We start from the raw sequence: 18,931 nt of genomic DNA, 5'->3' as shown, positions 1-18,931 counted from the left end.
GGGGTCAGGTTGAGACTAGAGTGCTCCTGAAAACACATTTTGGCCCAGCCACTTCCCCAACTCTGTGCTGCTTCTCTCACCCTCCTATCAGATTCTCCTTAGTGCTCTCCCTCAACAGGTCCTTGTCCGAAGACTAGAAGCTCTGCTTCTAGAGAACTCCGCCTAAGACTCCCACTAAGAGAATTTATTATTATTATTATTATTATTATTATTATTATTATTATTTTAAGAGACGCATGAAGAAGGCCAGAGTTTGGACTTCATAGCCCTCTCAGATATGCAGACTCTTTTTTTTTTTTAATTTTATTCATAGAGACACAGAGAGAGAGAGAAAGGCAGAGACACAGGCAGAAGGAGAAGCAGGCTCCATGCAGGGAGCCCGACGTGGGACTCGATCCCGGGTCTCCAGGATCACACCCCAGGCTGCAGGCGGCCCTAAACCACTGCGCCACCGGGGCTGCCCTCCCACTAAGAGAATTTAAGTAATTTTCCCAAAGTCAGATGGCTAGTGAGTGGTAAGGCCAAGATCAGAAGCCAACTTTGCCTAGGACCACTTTCTCCTACGTCCTGTGGATTCACAGAAGGATTAGTTTTAACCTCAAGCGGCTTATGTACACGGCAGGGGTTCTGGAACAGCCTGAACCAGGATTGGTTGACTTGAGGATTGCACTGGACTTTGGTGCCTGGAGTAACACATGTGCACGGAGGTTGCACACATCATGGGGGTGAAATGCATTTCTCCCAGGGATCTGGCTCAGTCCTGGGGTCGATCCAAGTTTGGTAAGGCTAAGACTCTTAAGATTTATTGGGGGTCCTCTTTAGGAAGAAAGAGTACAAAATGACAAATGCTAAATAAGCACAGGGCCTTGGAAGAGGTTCGTGCACGTGAGGGCCTAAGGCTCTAGCTTTGTTGGGCTCCTCGTAAATCTGTCTCTGCTCAGGTCTTATGTTCCAGGTAGCAGCTGGGTATGTCTTATTTGACTGCTCTAACCCCTTAAGGAAAAAGACATTAAAGTGAATCATAATTGTCCTTTAAGCCAACGAGCCTCAGATATTGTTGCTTTTAAAATAACTCCAGGTTATTTAAACCGTTTTGAGAGTTACGTATTTTTCTTTATTTTTTTTTATTTTTTTTTATTTTTAGGGCTTTTTTTTTTTTAGGGCGAGAGTTACGTATTTTTCAAAGTACAATGAACTTTAACTATCTCCTAAAATATAAATGCACAAAGTCTTCATCCTTTCATGGGAGGAAGGAAGTAGTGTGGAATCAAACAGACAAGGATAAAGTCATACAAAGATACACAAGAGGTTAGGACATTTGGTTGCTCTCCAAAGAAGTGATTGTGTTTGTGACATTCAATCCTCATGCTGAAAATGCCTGGTGAGGTCTAGAGAGGTCTTTTCCCTGGGCCAAACTAGGGCGGCAGCACCAAACACTCTCGAGTTTTGGGTGAATTCCCAGAGCTCAGGTTTAGTTTGATGGGATCTGTCACAAGGCTGAACGTTTCTGTCGGTGTGATCCTAGTCCTCTGTGCCAAACCCGCGCAGCTAGTCTTGGTAACCAGGCATCTCTACATCCACGCAGGCACAATGCTTAAGTATTTATGAACTGTAAGTAGCACACCTTTAGGGTGACCTGACATTCCAACAATTCTTCTAGTTCCTTCTGTTCCTTTAGTAATTGCTTTTGCTTAGATGCCAAATCTTCCCGTAAATTTTTGATTTCCAATTTCCTCTGCATTATTTCTTTACGTAATTCTTCAGTGCTTTCTCTCAATTGTCTCATCTTCTTCTCCATTTCCTTTAAAAGTCATGAAAATTTATCAGGTTATATAGAGCCTGAGCAAGCATCTGTCTACCAAAAAATAAAATTAAAAATAATTTTACTCACCATTTTTATTATATTTGAGCTTTGCAAATGATTTCTTACAAAGTTAAATACAATAATAACTTCTGACATCTTTGATAAAGGTATGACAGTTGTACGGCATGTATTACACATTTTACATTATATTCATACTTTTTTTTTTTTTTTAACTGGTGCTCCTTTCTATCCTATATTTGAAATGTGTCCTTTTTGAGTTTATTTCTATTTCATACCCAAAAAACATTAGTGGAAATTTCTAGCCTATTTTCTAGGTTTGTGATTTGACATCAGATGCAAATAATCTTTGATTATTGGGCTTGTGGTTAACCTGAGTCCCACACGAGAATTAAACACTAGGGAGGTAATATTTGGAAAATCCAACCCTTTGTGCTCCTTAATCCCCCACTTTCTTATTGGTATTACTTCTCTAACTCATTCAGATTCTCCCCAAAGGTCCTCCATCCCAGATTCATAACACATCTTTGTTCCCTTGAGTGATTATTTGGGGAGTGTTTGACTTAGGGGAGAGAAGCCTTACACTCAAAATATCTACACATGGGGTGCCTAGGTGACTCAGTCGGTTGAATGTCTTCGGCTCAGGTCATGATTGTAGGATCCTGGGATGGAGCCCCACATTGGGGTCCCTGCTTAGCGGGGAGCCTGCTTCTCCCTCTCCTGCTCCCCCTGCTTGTGCTCTCTCTGTCAAATAAATAAATAAATAAATAAATAAATAAATAAATAAATAAGTAAAATCTTAAAAAAAAAAAAAAAAAGAAAACCTACACATTATTAATGACTGAGTGAATGGATCCATTTAGCTGCTCTGGGCTTTCTGCACATCTCCCTACTCCACTGCTGCTGGGAGAGGATAAAATTGGTGATCCTATGATCTGGAACTAAAATTCAAAATGCTTTTTCCCATAAAATCTGTTTAGTAAATGATAGTTAGGTGTACTTCTAGAATAGTGCATATTTTATATGCCATATATGTGAGTGTATGCCACACACACACACATAAAAAGTACTATTTTACTCCATGCTAAACAGGTTTTTGTGCCTTGGAGTTAAAACACCAACAACACACTTTTGACATATAACTGTTCGGAAGAGGGCAACAGTGCAAAGTGTAATGACATTTCTATTTACTTTATGTGATAGATCATGAAAAACAGACTCAAATTCCTCCTGTTCCTGTAGTTATTCTTCTCATTAAGAGGTAGAGCCTATTTCTCTACCCCTTGAATTCAGACTTAGCCATATGACTTGCTTTGACCAATAAAATATTCTAAAAGCAGAGGCTTGAAAAGTCTTGGGTCTTGGGGTTTGCCATTACCTGAGGCTGTTTGTCTCTTTCTTGAGTCTGGAAACCCTTCCATCATTATAGGACTAACTGGTGACATGTGATCTTAGACCAACTAGCCTGCCAAGTGGCCAACACATGATGAAGCCATCCTAGACCACCCACACCCAAATGAACCAGCTCAGACCAGAAGAACTCAGAACTGTGGAAAATAAGAAATGTTGGTTGTTTGAAGCCACTAAGTTTTGGGGCACTTTGTTATGCAGGAATAGATAAGTGATACATCTCCTCCATGAAAATTTCCTATAATAAGCTTGAGATGTTCAGGAAGCCCTGAGAGTAATAACTATGCAAAAATAATGTTTTTATGTGCCAGCCACAGATCCCTTTTTTTTTTCTGAAAACAAAGCAGATAATTGTCCAACCAAACACAGCCTAAATTAGATGCCAAATAGCTAAGCCTGTAATAGGCATCACTGTGTGTATTCCAGAAGTGATTCCTTCCAGCATTATCCATACTTAAGACTCTTGGATCTTTCATTATGTCTCAGGGTGTGGTTGTTATGATAAACACCAATATTTATCAAAAGGGATGTTTAATACAGCTGTATTTAACAAACTGTAAACCATCTAAGTAAGACTTACTCCTGGCTTAGGTATCTTCTCAAATTCCTTTATTATGAGATTTTTTTCTTCTGTTAAGCTGTGAAAAGAAAAAAAAAAAACAAGTTTGACAACGTACAAAGGAGTAATAAGCTATTTCTGACAACGTACAAAGGAGTAATAAGCTATTTCTACAGTAATAACTTTCTACTTTCTCTTAGAATGTGCTTCCCATGTTTGTTTGCCAGGTAACCTGATGGCTTCAGTGACTCCCAACTAGGTGCTTCCTCCCCAGTTCTCACACAACACTGTGTACACCCGCCCATGGGAACAGCTGTCTTACCACAATACAGCTACTTGGTAGCATGACCTCCCCGCGAGACTCGGACCCCTTCCAGGCAGGCTCTGGGCCTTTTCTTTTTTTCTACTATTTGCAATGAACCAGTGCCTGTCTGGATTGCTGCAATACCTCCCACTCACTCCATCAAACAAGCAGGTCTCGCCAGCCAGTAGGCCTGGGAACTTGGAGCTAAAGATGCATTCACATCTTTAGGGTTTATTTTTGTGAGTTTTTATTTGCAATCATGTAAATTAAGGTTAATGTTGCAAGTGTGTGCCACATGGAATTTAATATAGGTCAGCTGTCTGGGACACAAGCTGAAGTTGAACTTTCAGAATTTTGAATATGTAGGCCTTTGCTCTTAGAGCTTGCATACAAATTGATAATAGTCTCCTTCCCACCTATTGATCCTACACCTCACCCAGGCTGCCACCAGGGGGTGGTAGTGTGCTGCCATATTTTGGTTGTAAAGGACACCTTTATGCCCCTGAGTTGGAAAAATGGTGACATGAAGCTCTCCTGCAAGACAAGACTCACAGCCTTTCCTTTAAATAAATGTAAAATGACCTTTTCCTTAAACAAACATAAAATGGCTAATTCCTTAGGACACCTTAAACTAGTTGCATTTCTATCATGTGTTTTTTATTAAGAAAAACTGATTGATGTTTTCCCTTTAAAAGATGCATATTTTTCAGGCTCCTGGGTGGCTCAGTCGGTTAAGTGTCTGCATTCGGTTAAGTGTCTGCATTCGGCTCAGATCATGAACCTGGGGTCCTGGGATAGAGCCCCACATCAGACTCCCTGCTCAGGGTGGAGCCTGCTTCCCCCTTTCTCCTTGCTCCTCTCCCCTGCTCATGCTCTCTCTCTGTGTGTCCAATAAATACATAAAATATTTAAAGAAAAAAATGCATATTTTTCAATTTACAGAGAAATATATCATTCATATTCCCATCCCATCACACCACAGTTGATCATTTTTATTTTCCTTCTATCTTTCAATAATATTATACAAAATGTGTACCTATGATTGAATTCATTTTTACCCAACATGTAATTAAAGATATCTTCCCAGGGGCACCTGGGTGGCTCAGTGGTTGAGCATCTGCCTTTGGCTCAGGTCATAATCCTGGGGTCCAGGGATCGAGTCCTACATCAGGCTCCCCACAGGGAGCGTGCTTCTCCCTCTGCCTGTGTCTGTACCTTTCTCTTTGTATCTCTTATAGATAAAAAAATCTTCCCAATTAAAAATATTTTTAGACTTCATAATAATATAATAGTTTCAAAGTTCCCTAGTGGGTAGATGTCACATAATAAAATAATCGTAATATCATCTTTCACTGATCCTATGTCAATAGGATCAGTGAAATAGTAATTTCACTGCATAGTAATTTACATGCATCGTTTCTAAACTTCAGAACTTGCCAGGTAGGTATTGTTTTCTTCGTTGTCAAATGAAGACACAGGAGTTAAGTACCTTTTCCAAAGTCACATAGTCAAGGCTGAACTGACATTCAAACCTAGAAACTGAGCTCTGACTCAATACCAAGCTGCCCCCTCTGGAATACATTATTATTTAAATATTCCATTTTTCTTTAGAATTTAGGTTGCTTTCAGTTTTTCACTTTTATTTATTTTTTTAAAGATTTTATTTATTCATGAGAGAGACAGAGACATAGACAGAGGGAGAATCGGTCTCCTCGCAGGGAGCCCAGTGAGGGACCTGATCCCCACCCAGGATCATGTCCTGAGCCGAAGACAGATGCTCAACCACTGGGCCACCCAGGCGTCCCAGTTTTTCACTTTTAAAAGCAAAGTATAGTAAGTATCCTAGTAAATATCCTACATCCCTAAAGACATGTATTATGTCTTTTTTTTTCCCTCCTTTTAGATTCTCCTTTTTGCATGGCATTGCTGAAATAAAGAAAAAACACTTTTGTGCCTCTTGATACCTCTTAACACCTAATCTTTTAAAATGACATTAATATTGAAATCTGCCTGCCACCTTTCGCTTTCCTGGCTAAGGGGTGCTTCGGTGTCAAAGGTCTTCAGGATCCATTTCTTTCCTGAGACCATGTCATCAAAGACTCTTGGTTTTAAGGACTCGTGAGTAAACAGACAGTGCAGGAGGCCTGCATGTTGTTCTGTGCAAGAGGCATTCTTTCACCAGTGGTAGAAACAGCCTGAACGAGTGGAAATTGCCGCCGGTAGATTTTTGAACCAGTGCAAGCAGTAGAATCTAAGAGTCAGGCCGTCCAGAGCTGGAAGGGGCTGCTGGGGGCCGCCGTGGGCTTCTGTTGGGAGCGGGGAAAGCAGGCTGGAGGTCACAGAGAAGGTTCAGGGGGTCCCTAACGTGTAGTCAGAGCTGAGAACCATGAGGGTGGGGAGCAATTCTTCAACTGGACATGTGGCCGAATCACAGGGGGAGCTTGTAAAGCACTCGACGCTGCCTTGGGTGGGGAGGCCTGGGCAGAAACTGGAATCTTGCTTTAGGAGTTGGGTCTACCTTTCAAACAAGCCTCTCAGGTGCTTCTCTCTCTTTCGGTCATGCAGACTGCACCCTGCAGAGCCTGGTCTAAGCTCATGGTGCTCTTGGCTTCCACAGGCCGAGCAGGAAAGACTTCACAAGTGTTCAGAAAGTGCAACCCGTTGCAGCTGTGAGTTCTTACTAACTAGCCCTCGTGACCTGTGTGCCCCCTGTCATACCTAATACCCCGGGGTCCCCGAGGCATTGCTAAAATGACCTAGCTCTTCCTTTCTCCCCAGGGTCTGCTGGTTTCTCTGCCCGACCTGGCTGTCACTGCCGGACTACCAAGGCCCGGCTGACTCGGCACAGTGCGTCAGGCTGAGCACTGATTTATCTGCCCTCCAAATCCGAGAACTACCAGAAAGCAGACAAGCTCCAAAAGATAACAAAGTGAAGGCAAGGGAAAGGTTGAAAAGAGTATTGGAGGGGCGCCTGGGTGGCTCAGTCGGTTGGGCGCCCGCCTTGGGCTCGGGTCCTGATCCCGGGGCCTGGGGTTGAGCCCTCCGTCGGGCTCCGTCTCCCTCTGCTGCCTGCCCCCTGCTCAGGCTCGGGCTCTCTTTCTCTCCCTCCAATAAATAAAATCTTTTAAAAGAAAGGTATTGGAAAATCTTTTCAGAGAATGTCTTTAGAAAGATAATGACTTTGACTTTATTTCGAAAATAAGTTCTCAATAGTATTTATTACTTCATTATTTATGTGTACTATTTCTTTTACTTAAGAAGGTTATATATTCTTTCCTAAACTGCATATTCAAGAGGTCAACGAATATTAATCTCAAAGCTAAAACTATGGCGACAGATTTAATTATTAACCGGACAACGTAATTATATGCACCATTACATTTCTTAAAGATTTATATTATGTGAAACCGTGAGAAAAATCAACCAAATTACAGAGTGGAGTTTTTTTCTCTAGAGCATTTGAACATACTATTCTTCATAGTTGCCAATGATTCAGAAGTTCCCAAAGATATTGGGGTGGAGGGGTGCTAGTTATTAGGGCTTCTGTTATTTAGATGCTGAATAAAATGAGTTTGTTGTGCTGATCTGAAAAATAGCATCTGTATATTCAGATGAATGGTTTTCTCTCACTGGCTTAGTTTCTTTATTTTTAGGTGGGGATGGACCTATCTACTTTTTTCCTGGGGAAGGGGTGTTGAGTGTATTCGTTTCAGTACCATATAATATGAAATATGTTAATCCCAATGAAATACAGCCTATAATTCTTCCCTGGTATTCCTTTTGGAATCACCATTATTTTTATGGAACTAAGTTTGTTCACTCTTGAGCTGCTAATATTTGAGAATGTGAGGGAGTCTGCTCAAGCTAGAATATGATGTGTTACAAATCCAAAAACAATACACACTAAACAGTTCTGCAAATGTGTGTCCTGAATGTTCTCGTTCGCTGTCGGGCACTATGCACAGTCCCCTTCCTACCCCAAGTAACTCAGCGAACAATATGCCTGTCTATACCTAAAAGGCAAGAGTTCTGGTTGTTGCTGGGTTTTTTCCTTTGGCAGGAACACTTGGAAATTTTAAACAATTTAAATATCAACTGACTTATGTTCCTCTTACCCTTTCGTGGAAATGTCAAGCATTCATATTTTCAATACTAATGAACAACCACCAATTGTTTTAATTTCATTATTTTCTCAACTGAAAGAGTGCTTACAGAGCACAGAAATAGCTAAGCTTTCTTTTTATAGATCTCACTGTGAGCCTGAAACGAGTTTAGATTGAAAGACAAAAGAGAACTCAGATTCCCCCCCCCCCCCCCCAGTCTAACTCTTCTGGGTAGGCTAGCCTTCTTCATCCCCCAGTTGAAACGATAGGCCCCAAAGAGAGGATTCAAAACCCAGGGCTTGCAGAGTCCTCAGAAAAATCGCTCAAGTCATTTGCTTATCTCTCAGCGGGAATGAATTACATTCGCTCTACCGACTCTTAAAAATAGCCAGGGAAAGTTCTTCCACCTTAAAAGGTAGCAAATCCTAGGAGCGATTGTTTGGCCTTCTCTTCGGTACCCAGGCAGGGCACCCAGCACACCACAGCACAAAACTTGGATGGTAATCATTTTGAAATTCCATCTAAATAGTGTGATTTGCTGAACACAAGTCAGACTCTTCCACTGACTTGCTACTCCACAGGAGGAATGCTAGAGATTTTGGAAAGAACATTTGCCTTCCAGCAATACATCTCTCCTTTCGCTCACTGGATGACATCCTCTAGATCTGCATAAGTGAATGTGTCCTCCAAAAGGATATTGCTTTCTCTCTTGATGCTGAGGAATAGTTTAGGAGAATAAGGTTGACTCTATGGTTCATGTTCCTGTATTAGAAAAACAGAGGGAGCCACATGTGACCCTCAACTCACATAGGTCTGTCTGCAAAGTGCGTGAGGGGCGCCTGCCATGCAGCATATGGTCTGCTGCTGCTGAAGGGACACAGGGCCACCGTCGGGGTGAAGGTGGAGACTGTGCCAAGTCCTTGTTCTATGCAGGGTGTTCTCTGGCTATGGCCAATGCTTATGGCTTTGTTCTGACTCAGGGAAAACAAGAGCAGGCGTCTCCTCCTGCGGGTGTCTCCCTGTCACCTGAGATTTTTTTTTCTAGAAGCTGTGTGACCTTCTCGTTCAGGGATGGCCCGTTCTAGGAAATGAAGGAAAGAGCTAGGCTTATAGTCATCTTACACATTGCCATCTCATACTCATTGTGCCCAAAATTCCTTCCCGAGTCTAATTTTTCTGTTTTTGTTCATGTGGAAGGAGCTTTGTTCAACTCTGTCTTCGGTGTGTTTGAGAGAATTGTGTGCTTACCTATTTAACCTGTACTGAGTGTGGGACTCTCTTTCCTTCACTGCGTTGTATTCATTTTGATACTTGAGGAGTTGTTCTCGCATTTTAGAGACCTCAGTGGTGGATGCCTCAGGGAAATCATCAGCTCGCTGCAGGTGAAATTGCTGCTGCTGTATTTGCTCGGTGAAACGTTTGGCATCCTGGAGCAGTTGGACCTCTGACTCTTGTGTGCTGGGTTCCATGAAACAGAGATTCAAATAATGAGAGGGGCACAGTTTTAACACCTGTAGTGGCTCACATAGGGGGTCTAGCAAGGACAGCTCCTGGTTCTTTCCATTCCTGGGTTCAATTCAGTTCAGTGATATTTTTGTGTCAAATATTGTACTAGGTACTTCTAGGTACTGGAAGCGAATGGAGCTCACAGTCTAGCAAGGGGAACAGATGGAATAGGTAGCCGGAGTACCAGGTGACAAGCACTACCACTGGTGTCAAGACCAACATGGTGGGAGAGAGAGGAGCATTGAGTTGGATGGGAATGTGATATTTGTACTTGACTTTGAAGAACAACCATGACTTCCCAAACTGGGAGATAAAAAGGGGGAGAGTGGGTCCTCCCTTCAACTTTCCCGGCAATGCTGGCTTTCTCTAATTCCTGAATCCTCCTCCTGACTGTGAGAAAATCTTTTCCTTCTTGGGGAACTAAGAAACAACAAAGTTTTCTAATGACTTTACTAGGAAACTAGGATGAAAAACTCTTCTGTAAAATTATGGACATAAACCACCTTACAGATTTCTGATCCTATCTTTAATGTCTGGCTGGAGCTGGACTTGAATGTCACAGTTGAGGGGGACTCCCTATCTAGGTCTTGTTCCTGTCTAGGAAAAAGGGTTCAATATCTGGCAAGAAGCAGATTTGAGTGGACACAGGAACTGGACTTGGTGAAATCTTCTAAAGCTCCCCCACCTGTTCTGCATGCTGGCATCAGCTGCAGGCTGACCAGCAGCCCTGATTCAGCTGCCTCGTGTTAGCTACCTCTCCCACACGGAAGCAAGACTGGTGCCATCTCCTGCGTTAAAGCCAGCACTCCTCCTTGGCGCACACCCCACCAAGTTCCCTCCCCAGGAGAAACCGTCAGGGGTCTCCTCATGTGCAGAGATGCCCAATGACCTGATGAAGGCTGTCTCAACTGAAGTTACCTGCTCCACCCATTTCCTCTGGCGTTCATACGTCATTTGGCTCAATAACATCCAGCGAAACATTAACTGGGACAGAGTATGTTCCAGGCACTAGGTTAGGGTACCAAATAGCAAAAGCAGCTACAGTGCTAACACATATAACTTCTAATAATGAACGCTGGAGTGGTTTCTTACAATTCATTTTCCTTGCATATTAATATACTTTGTAAATCTAAAGTTGCCTGAGCTCCTTCATGAGGGTCTTCAGCTGCGGAACTGTGAAGTGTTGGCTTGTGCCTGATTTCCCCAGAAAGAAAACGGACAAAGCAGTTAGGGTTCTAGCCAGAAGGCAAATGCTGATTTACCCACATGGACTTGAAATATAGTGTCAGCAGAAGAGGATTTAACAACTTCTATAACGCGGTTCCTATGTAAAACCCATTCAGTTTCAGTTCAGCATTTCCAGGCTCTCTCTGCCCTGCTGAAACCCCAGCAGCAGGAGTGGGGAGCCTGTATCTTCATGCTGTTCTCACCCACCAGGCAGGGGCAGTGGGAGAGGGTGGTGGATGTTTGTAATGACAAGAGAGGGAAGTAAAGGGTCAAGAGGAGGTAAAATGTGGGTAGCAGAAGGGAAGTAATGGTTCTGCAACACAACCTGGAAGTAGGAAGAGATAACGCCATAGCTTTGGTCCTACATTATTGTCCATCACTGGGGCCCAGGGAACTGAATTGTGGGCCAGGGAAGGAGGAAGCTAAATCAGCCCCCCACAAAGCTCTGCTGAGCTCTAGATTAGAGCTATCGGGAGGGTGAGAAATGTTGCAGGATTCTTTGTATCTGCAAAGGGACTTGGAGAGATGCCCTGAGAGCTGCATGGATTTGTTCTTCCCATTTAAGCAGTGTGAAATATGTTGGAAAAGATTACCCCAGACTTCCTATCTAAAGTCTCCAAGTTCCTGAGTCTTGAGAACTGTGTGTACACTTTGGTAGTCAGGCCAATTGTGGGGAAATGGAGTCTCCGTGAGGGATGGGGAGTCAGCTTGAGGCTGGCATAGAGGAAGAGGAGGAGGAGCCAGAGCTGGGCAGTTACCAGGAACTTGGATGGAGCTGAGTAAGTAAGGCGTGGAGTGAAAGTGAAGGGTGCATAGGAATGCAGCTCTGCTCTTCCGGTGATTCACTCTTCCCACGTGCTCCCATCCTCAAAGTAGCCAAATCGACTCTGGACAGGAAAAGAAGTAGCCCAGGAAAAGAACTCTGGGCTAATGTTTGAAGACTGGGGGAGAAGATGGATGGGGAATGAAAGGATGGAGCTTCTCTACATTGCTGTCCCTCCTTGGCTTTTGGGGAAGACATATGAGGCAGAAGGTAATGGGAAAGAGAAAGAAGGATGGGGAGTAGTGAGGAGTAGCAGCAGAACAGGATTTCCCTTCTTTCTTCACTCTCCTCCCTTGATTCCCAGAGGCTCATAGCAGATGCTTGGAAAACTTTGTGGAGTCATCCTATGGAAGCCTATTCTCACCTGTTGCTGGTTGGGACTAGACTAAGGAGGGTAGCCTAGGGTAGGTGGAAGAGGTGAGAAGACCAAAGGCTCAGCAGATGTAGGCTGGGGTTGTGCTTGAACCTACACCTCCGAGTGGTAAAGAGAGGTGAAGAGCAAAGAATCCTACAAAAGCATCCTGGGGCAGATAATGTCAGTCTTCCACCAGATTCCCCCCATCTCGGTCTGCTCTTGGGTCACCTGTAGCTTTGGTGGACGGTTACCAGCGCGCCTCTGCCTGAGGGCTTTCTCTGGCCATAGGAACTTGCTTGGCTTCTCAGAGGGCATGCTAGAAGTGTCAGGAGCCCCTCTCCCTAGGAGCAATCATTCAACAAAGGATGGAAAAGAGTGGACAAATATCCCAGTTTCCTCACCTTTTGATGGGAGAGTTCTGAGGTGTGTTCCACACACGCAGAGGGTCCTCAGTGCGACTGAGCACCAGTTGGCCACAGGATAAAGCTGCAGATAGGCACCCCCCGCCCCCGATCCTTCCCTTCTCCATCTCACTTCCCCATCCTCCCATGATAATATCTGGTATCACTTCTCAAACTACTTGAACTCAAACCTTTGCCTCAAGGTCTGCTTTTGGGAGGCTACAAAAACAATACAGATCCCATCACACAAAAAAGAAATATATGATAAAGATGTCTCCACACGAGCAAATAGCCTACCTTACCACGGTATCATGCAGCAAGGTGTACTTGGCTTTTAACTCTGCCATTCTGGTTCCAGGAAGTTTCCCGAGACTGTGTAACTAGCAAAGAGAACACAGGATCACTATGAGAGATAATATGGATATAGGGATATTTTATAAAATCTTCCTATTCAACATTAGAGAGGAAACATATTAGGCAATGTGGTGTACTACAACGATGCTAGGTGTTTGGAGAAAATATTTCTCTTCTGCCTCCGGTGATCTCTATGTCCCTGGGCAAGACTCTTACCTCTCTAGATTATGATATCTTCACCTGTAAATTGAAGTAAGGAATGGAGTCAAATTCTTCCAATTGAAAAAAAAAACATATTTCTAGGTTTAGCCAACAACCTGGATAGTATAGATGACTAGGATGGCTATTTTTAAGTTGAGAGAACTAATAATTATCGAACGTCTTTTACGAGCAAGCGTTGGACAACAATTATTTCATTGTTAAAAATGTTTTTGTGAAGTAGGGATCATCTCCATTTTACTAAAGTTCAGAAAGTTAAGTGATTTGTTTCAAAGCTACTGAGCTAGTTAAAGGCAGTGTCAGAATGTAAACCCAAGTGGCCCAGCTCCAAAAACCCATGATCATTCCATTTTACCACACTCTCTCTGCCTCTACAGTCAAAGAAACATGAAAGTTTATTTCGTACAAAAGTGATATTATTTGTTCCTTTCTCATTTCTGGTAAAAGAACTTTTGGATTTACTCTCGGAGTTAGATGATAAATAGTAATAGACATCACAGCACAATATGAAACACTAAAGTTTTAACATTTGGATGGAACTAAAGGAAAGATCTGTTTATCAATGCCATGTTGTTCTTACCTCTAAAGTATTTCTTGAATCCATCTGTTTTCTTCTCCCTTCCCTGGGGAGGGAGAAGGGACTCACTAGTCCAAGTCACATCCCAGCTCAGTGGGACTACTGCAAAACCTCCCCTTGTCCCCCTCTCCATCCCTGTGTCCACTCAGGGCCCCTGTCTATCTACTTTCCAGGGAGATTTTTTTGAAATTTTTAAAAAGATGTTATTTATTTATTTGAGAGGGAGAGTGAGTGAGTGAGAAAGAGAGAAAGTGAGCAGGGGCAGAGGGAAAAGCAAGGGGCAGAAGGAGCCTGACACAGGACTCAATCCCAGGACCCTGGGATCACAACCTGAGCCAAAGGCAGATGCTCAACCAACTGAGCCATGCAGGCATCCCCAGAGAGATTAAAAAAAAAAAAAAAAATCAAAGGTTTTGCTATGCTGGGTGTTCAAAACTCAAGTGGAATAGAATTCAAGAGCCTGGGTATGACCCCTGAGGTCCTGGATGACCCTGCTACCTCCCAGTCTCCTTCTAGAACCCTCTCATCAAGCTTTTAGTGCTCCAGCCACACTGGCTGCCTTTTATTTCATTCCCCCAGGCCTTTGTGTTGGCCATTCCTCACTTATCCCCAGGCCAGATTCTTTCTTCATACCTCACTTTCAATATCAATCCATAATCAGGCCTTCCTCTGACTTCTAAATTAAGATAGATACCCCCACACACCACTGACCCCAAAAGAACACTGCACTTCATAACATATATTATATGATCTGCAGTAATAAATATGTGACTAAAACAACGTTACTCCCCAACTATCATGGTTGTTTAAGTGCCACGAGGAAAGGGCCTGGATCACCTTGTTCTTCACGGTGTCCTCAGCCAGTAGAAGCCCAGGCACAAAGCAAGTACTTGGCACACATGTGCCGCGTGAGCAAATGCATGAATGCAACTGATAAAATATGACGGTCAGAGTCTCCACAGTGGGCTTTCGTGGTCTCTCTACCCAAATAAGGGTGGCAATCACATTGTAAAATGCACTATGAAGCCCTCTCACCTTTGTGAAAGTGTGTGGGGTCTCCTGTGAGGGACTTACAAGCTAGTGCCAGACCTGGATTCCAATCCTCCAACCTTCACTTTCTATGTATGGTAAACAAGGCTTTTTTTTTTTTTTTTTATTTACATTCCAGATAGTTAACACACAGTATAATATTAATTGCAGGTGTACAATGTAGTGATTCAACACATACAACACCCAGTGCTTATCACACCAAGTGCCCTCTGCCCTCCTTAATCCCCATCATCTATTTCACCCATATCTCCACCCACCTCCCCTCTGGTACCCACCCGCAGTTTGTTCTCTATACTAAAGAGTCTATTTCCTGGTTTTCCTCTCTCTTTCCCCCTCCTCATGATTGTTTTGTTTCTTAAATTCCACATAGGAGCAAAATCATATGGTATTTGTCTTCCTCTGACTTTTTTTGCTTAGCATAATGCTCTCTAGTTCCATTCATGTCACTGCAAATGGCAAGATTTAATTCTTGTTTATGGCTGAATAATATACCATTTAGTAGATATACCACTCCTTTATCCATTCACCAATCAATGGACATTTGGTTCTTCCCATCATTTGGCTATTGTTGATGGGGCTGCTATGCATTAGGCTGCATGTATCCCTTTGAATCAGTAATCTTGTATTCTTTGGGTAAATACCTAGTAGTACAACTGCTGGATCTTAGGGTAGTCCTGTTTTTAACTTTTTGAGAAACCTGAATACTGGGTAAATAAGATTCTTAAGCCCTTTGAGGAAGTTCTACTTCTCACTATATCAAATAACTTAAAATGTATTCATGTGCCATCTAAATATAATTTATTTTACATGTAATTTTTAAAGTGTTGAGTTGCTACTGGTAGGTTGACTTAATGTTACACTTTATAGATATTTAATTAAACACGTTTATTTTGTTTCTTCCATTTTCTTTCTGCATTTTTGAACTATTATGTAATTTACTTCAGATCTCAAACATTTTCATTGGTTCTTAAAAATGGTGTAGGACATAGGCTCTGTGCCCTTAAGATTTAATATGTTAAAAAGAAAAAGCTTTGCACATGGGCCCTCTTAAAGGAGAAAAATTACTGGGAAAAAATCATGAAAAGGCAAGGGTAAGAATGTGTGTTTGTATGTCTGTGCGTGTAATACAAAGATCATGCGGTGACCAGCCTTATAATTAGGCAACAAGTTAACCACTCTAGGTAATCCATTGGGTAAGGTAATTATGGACTCTAATGTTAAAAAACAAATATAGTATTTATAGTTTCGTTATCAGGCTGAAAAGACATTACCTCTCACCTAGTGCTGTGCATGTTGAAAGCAGAAGTAAATGTGACATAGGTCCTCCCCTAAAGCAGCTCACAGTTTGAGAAGATAGAAATTACAAAATGCTTACACTCAGTAGTTTTATTGTTAGTAAATAACCATATTGGGCATTATGCAAGTATTTTCTCTATATTCTAAGTTATAGCAAATGAATAAAATGATAAATTACAGACCATTTCCAGGAGGTGGAACTTCTAGAATGGTATGTGAAGAGTTTGATGAAGACCTTGATGAAGAGCTCTCCCTCAAAGAAACATTGATTCAACTTGTCAAGATTATCTAACTCAACCTTTAAAGTCTCTGGAAATTGATCTAAGGGCTTCCAAAATAATGAGATGTATTTATTTACAAAATATGAAACTCGGGACACCTGAGTGGCTTAGTGGTTGAGCATCTGCCTTCGGCTCAGGGCATGATCCTGGAGTCCCAGGATCGAGTCCCACATCAGGCTCCCTGCATGGAGCCTGCGTCTCCCTCTGCCTGTGTCTCTGCCTCTCTCTCTATATCTCTGGGTGTGTGTCTCTCACGAATAAATAAATAAAATCTTTTTTAAAAAATCTGAAACTCAGAAAAATAGGAGACTGTGACATTTGAAACATGAACTGCATCCATTATCCTCAGTTCCATGTTGTGGAAGAAGTATTCTGGGCAGGCTTAGCAGCCAGGGAAGAGCTCATCTTCCCCACCTTCCTATTGCTAAAGACCTATTCAGGTGGGTGGGGCAAGGTTAAAAATAAAAGCAAGGAAAGAATATCTACACAGAGACATCAGAGGCTGCACACTATAGGGGGGAGAGGGGAGATACACTTTGCAGAATTAGTCCAGCCAAGTCACTAAACAAATAAACAATGAACAATAACACAAACCCAACAGCAACAACACGAAGCCAAGGGAGAATCCGAAACCAGAGTTGTTACAATAATATTATCTAAAATGTCCAATCATCAGCAAAAAATTAGGAGTTATTCAAAGGGGGTGAAGGGCAAAAACTCTTTGGGGGGGGTGCAGATGTGGACTTTAACAGACTTCAAAGCAGCTATTATAAATATATTCAGATAATGAAATGAAATCATATTTAAAGGATTAAAGGAAAAAATAAAGTATTAAAGGAGATTATGATGACAATTCATCAAATAGTGAATATCGATAAGGTATTGATCTAGAAGGATAAGAACTAAGATGTTAAAATGGTATTCTTTGGGTAGTAAGAATGTATGGTTTTCGTATATTTATGTTTCCTTATCTGTATTTTATAATTTTCTCCAACACATATGTATTGTTTTAATAATAAAAGTCTATTAAAATATGCTTGAAAACTTTGCTGTAAACAATAGGGATTCAGCAAAATTTCAAACTGGAGAATGCTGTGATCAGATCCTACTGGCAGATACAGCCAGATTCTAGCTCGGACTTAACGAAAACTCAGCTGTATTAGTGCAGTCTTTTCTAAAATACTAGTTAATCGAAGCCTGATGGCAGTTGGGCCAGGGGTGCATGTTGGCAGGTTTTATGACTACAGAAAAAGCAGGAAGGCTCTAGCCTCTCTACAAGCTTCTTTTCTTATTTGCTGTTTCCATCACTCCCATAGCCATACTTGCCTTTGATGCCTACAAACCTATGAAGAAAGCTGACAGGGTTAAACATCTGGTATGTCTTTGTCATTTCTACATAAATTGAAAAAATTTAAGTCATAGATGTTTAGAAAGAAGATTGATAAGCTACCTTTTATTCGATCTACTCTCCTAAAAACAAGTCTCTCTTAAAAAAGGAAAAGATCAGGATCCCTGGGTGGCTCATGGGATCTCTGGGTGGCTCAGTGGTTGAGCGTCTGCCTTTGGCCCAGGGCGTGATCCTGGAGACCGGGGATTGAGTCCCGCGTCGGGCTCCCGGCATGGAGCCTGCTTCTCCCTCTGCCTGTGTCTCTGCCTCTCTTTCTCCCTCTATATTTATCATGAATAAATAAATAAAATCTTTTTTTCAAAAAAAAGGAAAAGATCAAACTGCGAAGAATGGATTCTAACCTCCCTAAAAATAAAATGCATAATCTGGATGTAATATTCTTCCAACGGTGACTTTTCTGTGAAATTGCAAACTATCTCTTTAAGCAGGTCTATCTCTGGTTGGGAACTTCAGACTCCATTCTGGTGGATGAAATGCTTCACTCATAAACATAAAATAGCTGCATTTTCCCACTGCATGATACAAATAGGCACAGAAACCAAGTTTGTCATGTTTTAAAAATGCAGGATCTAAAGAACAGAGCATAAGGCCCAACTCAAACTGTCAAAGAGTATACATAACGAAAGGTTAGATATAATGTCATTAGGTTCATAAATATGATTTCACAATAGATAATTGTGTTACTGAATTGCCTTGTTGGTAATTGAGTCTGGAAGGAAACATTTACTCTAGAGCTGAAAGTTTAACAGGAGTTCATGATTCATGGATAGCATGTAATGATACGGAAAAAATTTCAAAAATGGAAATTCTAGGACATTCCAAGGAAAGTAAGAACTTTCACCAAGTGAACTTATCTGCAAGGGGGTCAGCATGAGGAAACAATTAAGTGTTTGTGGGGGTGTCTGAGGGGAACCACAATGACCATGGTTATTAACCTATTCTATTCTCATTGCCTCTTTGACATTACCTAGTGCTTTGGTCTTATCCCAATAAATCATTGGCTTTGGGGGATAACATAAACTTGAAAGCATAAATCCTTACCATCTTGTCTCCCACTCATGCTTTCCCTATCTCTGCTAGATATAAACAACATGGCCATTTGTAGCAGTTTCCAAATGCAATTGAGCTCTCAACAATGCTTCATCACTACTTTTGTCTGACCTTTCTCCTTGGTTGTTATATTAAGCTTTAGCTTTCCTGTATACCTAACTCATTGACCAAACAAAATTAAGCCAC

The 18,931-nt window shown here is 41.9% G+C and overlaps 1 protein-coding gene and 1 long non-coding RNA gene across 9 annotated transcripts in view; one reads left to right on the top strand and one right to left on the bottom strand.

Annotated features, from left to right (window-relative positions):
* Positions 1 to 18,931, bottom strand: part of CCDC146 (coiled-coil domain containing 146) — a 119,202-nt gene that overhangs the window by 24,592 nt on the left and 75,679 nt on the right. For 5 of the 8 annotated variants that reach the window (XM_038562783.1, XM_038562784.1, XM_038562781.1 and 2 more), the window contains 4 exons: positions 12,808 to 12,890; positions 9,447 to 9,656; positions 3,813 to 3,870; positions 1,625 to 1,801 (listed from right to left, as the gene is read on the bottom strand). In XM_038562783.1, the coding sequence (XP_038418711.1) occupies positions 1,625 to 1,801; positions 3,813 to 3,870; positions 9,447 to 9,656; positions 12,808 to 12,890 (528 nt within the window). Of the gene's footprint in view, positions 1 to 1,624; positions 1,802 to 3,812; positions 3,871 to 8,605; positions 8,874 to 9,446; positions 9,657 to 12,807; positions 12,891 to 18,931 lie in introns of those variants that run through there. The other 3 variants (XM_038562787.1, XM_038562786.1, XM_038562788.1) reach the window with 3 other exon arrangements.
* The window catches only part of LOC119877234, a 48,692-nt gene that overhangs the window by 9,346 nt on the left and 20,415 nt on the right, over positions 1 to 18,931 (top strand). The gene's annotated exons all lie outside the window — the stretch shown is intronic.

The sequence above is a fragment of the Canis lupus genome, chromosome 18, assembly GCF_011100685.1.
Source record: "Canis lupus familiaris isolate Mischka breed German Shepherd chromosome 18, alternate assembly UU_Cfam_GSD_1.0, whole genome shotgun sequence".
Classification (NCBI taxonomy): domain Eukaryota; kingdom Metazoa; phylum Chordata; class Mammalia; order Carnivora; family Canidae; genus Canis; species Canis lupus.
This window is presented reverse-complemented; position numbering and strand designations above follow the sequence as displayed.